An 8,085-nucleotide genomic window follows, 5' to 3' on the forward strand; every position below is an offset into this window, starting at 1 on the left:
CTTGAAACTATTTCTATTTACAATTTCAGAAGTTCTTATGGGTTAGTCCATGCTAAAAAGTAACAAAAAACACAAAACATACAATTCTTGACAGATGATTTTGTAAAATGTATTTGCTAAGAACATAACCACCATTTTTGTCCATGAATGTAAACCCTTTGCATAGAAAGAATGCAGACATGGTGTGATTATGGTTGCACTTTGCATAATTGATTAGAAACTGATTCTGACATAAGTATCTCAGGGGTGCCGATGCAGCCCTCCAAGGTACATATAAAAACATTTAAGACAAGATATTCCAGAAAATCTCCATGCATTAAAGGAACAGTTAAAAATAAATAAGAATTGCTGATAATGTACTCACCCTCATGTCAGCATGTAGATGAGTTTGTTTCTTATCGAAACAGATTTGGAGAAATCTAGCATTGCATCACTTGCTCATCAACGGATCCTCTGCAGTGAATGGGTGCAGTCAGAATGAGAGTTCAAACCAAAATTTCTCCAAATCTGTTCCGATTAAGAAACAAACTAATCTACCTCTTGGATGGCCTGAGGGTGAGTACAATTTAAGATAATTTTCATTTTTGGGTTAACTATTCCTTTAATACAATACAGCTTCAGTTTGTAGTCCTGAAACCCAGAAGACAATTTTATCATTTTCAAGTCATGTGTTTAACCTCAAAAGTGATCTTATGAAACACTTTTAAAACACATGTTGCAAACAAAACACAAGACATGTAATGGTTTACATGAGGACAACAACTACCACATAGATGAGAGTTTATCTGCTGGACAAATCAAACAACAGTTGTAATTCTTATGTAGCAATTTGTTCACAACTTACATTTTAAAACTACAAAACTGTTTAAATTCTGCCAATGTCTATAATAAGCTATATGTTTTATAAGGCAGAAGATTCAAATTTAGTCTCCATAAAGCGTATCTTTATCTATTATCCCTACATTTGTGAAAACAAAGGCATCAGAGCAAAGTAGCTTAGTGCTCTTTGCAATTTCTCTGAGATTTCTGTCAAATAACCGATTTGTTTCGGTGTCAACTGTCTCTTAGTGAAATCTGAGTTTGTCCTGTGCATGTAATCATGCTAGTTTTGAGCGGTCTTTCTGTATAGCTTGTTTTCTGTGAGCTTTAGTTTTGAGCTGCATGGAGGAGATGCTTTTCAGAGAATCTTTCTTCCCCACACTGATTTCCTCTGCTCCTGCTTTCCACTGCAACAACTGGCCATCCTCCCCACCCGTCAACAGAGATTGACTGATCGCATCCCACTGGAAGCACCTCACTGTAGCTGAATGGCCCCCTTTGAGGGATTTAATGAACCTCAGACCACGCCCACAGCAGTCCAGGAGGTGGAGCTCTCCATGATTAGTCCCTCCCACTAACAGAATACGCTCCTCATCTGACAGCCATGTACCGCCCACAAAGTACTCAAGCGAGGCTCCATCAGGGAGCTGGACAAGTGCTCGAGCATCAGCCGAACTCAGAAGGGTCAGAGTGTCATCGCTGTCTGGGCGAGCCACGTCCCACAGGTGGAGCCCTTCATCATGGGTCAGACAAAGCAGCTGGTCAAGATCTTTGCCTGTTAATAGAAGAAATGAAATGACAGTTTAGGGTTCTGGGGAGTACAAATTTGGTGATGTTTAACATTTTCAGCCGTTTTTTATTACTTGGTAATAATACGTTTTAAATAGTTATGCCATCTTAAATAGCCAATCTGTATATACAAATGCTTACAGGGTTCCCACACATTTTATCCAATTAACTGAAAGTAAATGTACTTAGAAAAGGCAATTTCTAGTCAATTAAATATTTTACAGCAAAGCATAGCTAAAAAAAAAAAAAGTATATATTCTATACTATTATCAGTTTGCCTGTTGTTATTGTTTGATTATATTCATATCAAGTGAATTTATTTTAAAAATCATTATTATTGTTTACATTTCCATATTTACAAAAATGTATATTATTTATATAATTGTTTTTTATTATTATTGATCAATTTTATGTCATATATTACAAAAATGTACATAAAATAACATATATATTCATATATATTACATAAAAGTGACTGCATAATTTGTAGCAGATTATTTTACAGCATACCAATGACTATTTATTATTAAATTTAATATTTTGAAAAAGTGTTTTACAGGCCTGGTCATCACAATCTAACACCTAAGCATACCAAGAAAAAAACCTATATAAATATATTAGTAGTAGTAGTAGTAGTAGTGGTAGTAATAATAGTAGTATGTCATAGCAATTTGTAAAAATTGTCATCAAAGGCATGGTCATCATCAAAATTTAATAGCTACGCATACCAGGAAAAAATATTCTTTATGATTATATAAACATTTCAATGTCATAGAAATGTTTAAAACATCTTAAGAAGCATTTTACAAGCCTGGTCATCACAATTTAATAGCTAAGCATGAAATCTATATATAATAATTATTATTATTATGTTTTTAATATTAATATTTAAAAAATGTAAACATGGAAGTGTTTTACAGGCCTGGTCATCAAAATTGAAATATACTGATATTTTAAATGACTAAGGGAACTCTGTTTCGTGTACACTTTGACAAAAAAAAAATACTGCTCAAGTTTTACTGTTATATAGTTTGGATTGCTCAGTCAGGTGTGTTGTTGCTGCCTACCTGTCCAGCAGAGGGAGCTTGCAGAGGAATTGCAGTTACAGGTGGTGACAAGTGCATCATCCTCTCCACCCAGACTCAGATCGAACACGTTCACAAGCCCATCTGTGGCTCCAGAAGCCAAGCGGTCTGCTTGCCGTGGGTGGAACTTCACCGTAGTGATGTCATCACTGTGTGACTCTGAGTAAACGCCCAGCAGACCGCCCATCTCACCTCCATCCCGAACCATACGGGTATCCCAGAACACCAAAAAACTGTCCTCCCCCACCTGCTCCGTGCCTGCGCACAGCACACGATCACTACAGCTCACATCAAACGAGAGGTACGAATGTGTCAAATCGCTGCGGAACACCTGGGTGGCAACAGAACCAGGCCGCCGGACGTCCCAGCACCGCAGTGTCCCATCGGCTGAGCCGCTGAACAGCAGGTGAGGGGAGAGATGAGAGAAACGCACCCCACACACAGGAGCCGTGTGACCATGGAAGTCACCCACCAGGCGGAGCGTCTCTCTGCTGTGCAGGTGCACAGAGTGATTGGAGCAGCACACAGCCAGCACATCTGACCCACTGCTGGGACAGGAGAGCTCCAAAATGTACGTGGCCTCACTGGGCTGCAGCCTCCTGGTGATGGAGAGAGTCCTAAAGGTGTCCTCCAGAGTGTCCATCATCGTCACCGATTACTCTGGCACCTTAAAAGAAAAGAGCGTCATTTCACAGATGCTTTTATTTGAAGTGACCTAAAGCAGAGGTTCTCTACTGGTGACAGATTTGTGTTTTACATGGCGAATTATTGCCTGCTGAGAGAATGAAACCATGGACACAGAAGAGACCAATAAAAAACATGATTGACAATTTTCTTATTCATTTTATGAAGCAGTTATTTTGCATAATCATACAGTTCATGTTAATATTAAAATATTTAAATGTTTAATTCTAAGGACTATGATTTGTTGCTAAATGTAAAATCTGGGTCCTGAAGTGAAATCAATTGAGAACCACTGATTTACTGTACTATTTACTAGACTTAAGAAGTCATTGTTTAGTGACTAGATCAGGGGTTTTCAATTTTTTAAGTGCCACAGACCCCCAAATATGATCATCCCCAAGCTGTCATCCTAAAATTTAAATGGCATCTATATATATTTTTATATCTGATTTATTTACTTATTATTATTTTTTGCATTGTTGTTCTTTAAACTTCTCCATGGACACCACTTGGAAAAACCTGAAAACCCCTGATCTTGATCAAGGACACAGTGGTTTGAACCCAAAATTCATATTAAACGATACACATAAACCATTAGAGATCACTAAACCGATATGACTCAGGTTAAAACAATTATTTCTCGATTATCTGGAAAGTGATGCAGAATTACTGTCAAAATCACGGCTATAATTAAAAACATGACAGCCAAGGAGGTGAATTAGAATTAGACTGTTTCTTTGCATAATAAGTGTAGACAAGTTAACCTAACAAACAAATAGATAAGACATAGCAACAAAGTAGAAATCGCACAGTCTAAAGTACTCAAAACATACTGATCATTAATAAAACTAGTACAATTAGTCAATATTTTTATTTAATCGATACAAATTATTGCACAAAATAAAACACTCACATGCGATCGTATTTTGACAGACATCAGTGTGCCACCTCCTTAACTTCTCCCCGGAAACACAGTGACGCTGAACATTAGTTCCGCAACGGACACGTTTTACGAGGCACTTGCTTCATTTGTTGTAAAACTTAAAAGAACTGTAACAAGACACATTATTTATTCGTTTTCGTGTCTAACATGAGAAGATGTTAGAAACAGAGACTATCCAGCGCTTTGCCGCCATTAGATGGCACTGGCAGTGATTCTCTGTATTGTAAAATGCACGCCTGGCATATTTAACAACGATTTATTTGTTTGTTTGTAATCCCATAATATATATTCAAACGTTAAATTCGTTGTAAGTCACTTCAAAACCAATTGTATATATGGTACTTTGCCAGAAACGCTTTCAAATACAAATTTTAACCTAGTACAGCTTTAAATTGGTTTCTACTGTTTTCAAAAACTGTTAGAGAAGGTTAAACAAGAGGAAATAACTGGGACATTTATATTGGAGAGTGAAAGAGTATAATGTAACAAGGGTATCATTGTGATGAGAATAGAAGATGCTTTTTTCCTTTGTCCGCCTGTCGCCTTTGTTAAACTCCCAAAGGACACAAACAGGAGTGAAACTTGCCATCTGAAACAACAATCAGCATTGTCATCAGATGAGGACAGGAAGTGTTTTGCTGACTTGAGCAGTACAGCAGGCCCATGTTGACCTTTATGATCATATTTCCCAAAATCCTGTCCTTTTGTATTCTTTTAGCCTGTAGGGAACGCATGAGAGTCCCCAAAGAAACATTCAATAGCAAGGCCTTGACATGAGCATTTGACATGAGATATAAACCATAAGTAAACCTTTTTTTCAGACTGCTTATAGTTGAGTGTATTTGTGGCTGAGTGCATATGATAGGGTGACCATACGTGCCATTTTCCCAGGACACGCGCATCCTGGCCAGGTTTTCTATATTGCCTAAAATATCTAGGTTTTGGCTTTGTTTGCGTGTGCAGACCGATCGGTGTATGACATCAAAATACCATATAACTGGGACATTTATATTGGAGAGTGAAAGAGTATAATGTAACAAGGGTATCATTGTGATGAGAATAGAAGATGCTTTTTTCCTTTGTCCGCCTGTCGCCTTTGTTAAACTCCCAAAGGACACAAACAGGAGTGAAACTTGCCATCTGAAACAACAATCAGCATTGTCATCAGATGAGGACAGGAAGTGTTTTGCTGACTTGAGCAGTACAGCAGGCCCATGGTGACCTTTATGATCATATTTTCCAAAATCCTGTCCTTCTGTATTCTTTTAGCCTGTAGGGAACGCATGAGAGTCCCCAAAGAAACATTAAATAGCAAGGCCTTGACATGAGAATTTGACATGAGATATAAACCTTAAGTAAACCTTTTTTTCAGACTGCTTATAGTTGAGTGTATTTGTGGCTGAGTGCATATGATAGGGTGACTATTTTGATGTCATACACCGATCGGTCTGCACACGCAAACAAAGCCAAAACCTAGATATTTTAGGCAATATAGAAATCCTGGCCAGGACGCGTCCTGGGAAAATGGCACGTATGGTCACCCTAGCATATGAGAAGCAAAGAGCTGTGTATTAAAGTGTTCGGTGTGTGATGAGTAGGTATGCATTCACACAGGCCTGTGCCAGCAAGCAAACAAAACAACCAGTCTTTAATGCTGTAAAGCCTAGTGTATCATATTTGATACATGCATTTCTAAGGCCTTTAAATGATCAGCATGATCAACACTGTGCTGAAAAACCTGTTGTTCATAATGTACTACATGCCTTCTGTTGTATGATTGGACAGTGTATATGTTCAGGTCATGGTACACGTCTTTTGTGCTTTTTATAAATTAAACATAGGACTGATATAATATTTATAAACTTTTATAATATTAGTAATATTTTTAGATCATTACTGGACTGGAACTTATGTTCTGTATATAATATTAGTTATAAAGATCTCAGTGATTTACATTACAAGCTATGAGAATTTCATCTTTACTTTTTGGCAGTATAAATCATATCTGCACTAATTTGAATATTTTTGCTCTGTTTGGGCCTATAAAATCCAATAAAATTGAGCTGTTTTTTTCTTCTTCCTTGAGTATGATCTCTCACCATATCATATTTGAGCTGTACAAGTCTGATGTATCAATTATGATACAAAACATAAAACAAGTTGTAGCGTCTGCGTAGGATCATGCATGTGCGTTGGACTGTTTATGGCTTAAAAGACCCCTTTTAGCCTTTTGACATTTGCATATAAATTACAGTTCTGGTCAGAAACTTTACGTTCGTATAGGGGTGTAAATTGCCAAATGGTTCTTCGCCTTCAAGTAAGATTAGAACCAGCCCCCACGAGCATCCTGCAATCTGATTTCAAACACATTCCACAAAGAGCTGTAAATGGCCAAACGAACACACACACACACACACCCAAACTAACACACACACACACATAAAGACATTTCTTTATTTTAGACTATAATTAATCAGTTATTAAAAAACATACTTACAGTCTGTGAGTCAGAACAGCCGGCATTGTAGTCTACTCTTCCAGGATCAGGAAACAGTCCTCCATAAAATGTGCTGCACACATCTGAATATCTGGGTTGAAGTGTTCTGGAACAGTGTTGTAAATACAACTTAACCACTGATTTCTAGTCGTGTCCTCTTTTGGAAGGCCAAACAAAGTAGTTTCGGTTTCACAACGAAACAGCGTCACACACGATGGCATTGAGTGAGCGGCGGCGGCCTAGAGTGAGCAGAGGCCGAGGGCTTGAGTGAGGAACAGTGTTAGAACGAGCCGTTTTAGGTAGGCGTGGTTAACTCTTAACTTTTATAAAGTATATCTCTTTGGATTTGAGACTTTAGACTTTGCAACTTTACAGATCTTCTTTATGCACCAAGAGCTTGTAACACTCCAAAGAGAAAGGAAAAATTTAAATCGCATCATATGACCCCTTTAAAAGTAGTAAGACAAACTTATCTTTCCAGTGCTGATGCCGCGCACTCTCCTATTGTGGTCTTTGATCTTGAAATGAGCTGATAATTAATCAAATGCAGCGCTTATCTTTTGATTTCGTTGACGTGAACTCCGTTAAATTTAAATATAGTGCGGGAATTGAAGATCGGATTTATATCCGTTTTCAAGCGAAAACACATGAAATGACCAGGTGTAAACAGGCCCAAAAACTCCATTGGATCAGTACTATAATCAATTACAATCTAATGTTCAGTCACATGAATATGCTACGAGACGAGCAACAGAGGGTAGAAGACTTCTACTCCCTAATGCTAAAACTAATTTTCTTAAACATACAGTAACATTTAGGGTAATGAAATCATGGAATCTTTTACCATTTCCATTAATTAGGATAACACGGAAAATTGATTTTAAAAGGCAGAGATGTAGGAATTAATTTAATGAGCAATAATTTTTTTTTATATTAGTAGGTGTTATAGATATTAAAAATGGTGGAAGAAATGTTTATAGAGATGCTTTGGAATGTGGAGAATGTTTTTAACTTTTAAAAAAAATTTTTTTATGTATTTAATAATGTATGAATGTTAAGTGTTGTGTGGACCCCAGGAAGACTAGCAATGCTTTAGGGCATAGTTAATGGGGATCCAAAAAAATAAATAAAATTTGAACACTTGACTGATCAAATGTGTGCTTATCAAACCCAGCCATATGATTCTGTTAATAAGATACCACTTCTTTATTTGTTTTTCTTCAAAAATAGACCAAAGTAATAGCCTTTTTTATTTTTATTGAGCATAA

The 8,085-nt window shown here is 37.1% G+C and overlaps 1 protein-coding gene across 2 annotated transcripts; it reads right to left on the bottom strand.

Annotated features, from left to right (window-relative positions):
* Positions 1–551: 551 nt before the first annotated feature.
* On the bottom strand, positions 552–4,363 carry LOC107602933 (WD repeat-containing protein 89-like). Of its 2 annotated transcripts, none has more exons than XM_016295558.1 (3): positions 4,291–4,363; positions 2,676–3,360; positions 552–1,594 (listed from the first exon to the last, which is right to left on the bottom strand). In XM_016295558.1, the coding sequence occupies exons 2-3, from the start codon at positions 3,337–3,339 to the stop codon at positions 1,098–1,100; spliced, it is 1,161 nt and encodes a 386-aa protein (XP_016151044.1). In that variant the 5' UTR covers positions 3,340–3,360; positions 4,291–4,363; the 3' UTR covers positions 552–1,097. The 2 variants fall into 2 exon arrangements, with proteins under 2 accessions (XP_016151044.1, XP_016151045.1); XM_016295559.1 differs by lacking the exon at positions 4,291–4,363 and adding an exon at positions 4,188–4,215.
* Positions 4,364–8,085: the final 3,722 nt, after the last annotated feature.

The sequence above is a fragment of the Sinocyclocheilus grahami genome, unplaced genomic scaffold (genome assembly GCF_001515645.1).
Source record: "Sinocyclocheilus grahami isolate Dianchi unplaced genomic scaffold, SAMN03320097.WGS_v1.1 scaffold338.1, whole genome shotgun sequence".
Classification (NCBI taxonomy): Eukaryota; Metazoa; Chordata; class Actinopteri; order Cypriniformes; family Cyprinidae; genus Sinocyclocheilus; species Sinocyclocheilus grahami.

Excerpts from the sequence above, each read along its gene's own strand:
- LOC107602933 (XM_016295558.1), bottom strand. The coding sequence starts at position 3,339 with ATGATGGACACTCTGGAGGACACCTTTAGGACTCTCTCCATCACCAGG. Across the intron at positions 1,595-2,675 it reads AAGCTCCCTCTGCTGGACAG|GCAAAGATCTTGACCAGCTG; the intron begins GTAGGCAGCAAC and ends TTCTATTAACAG.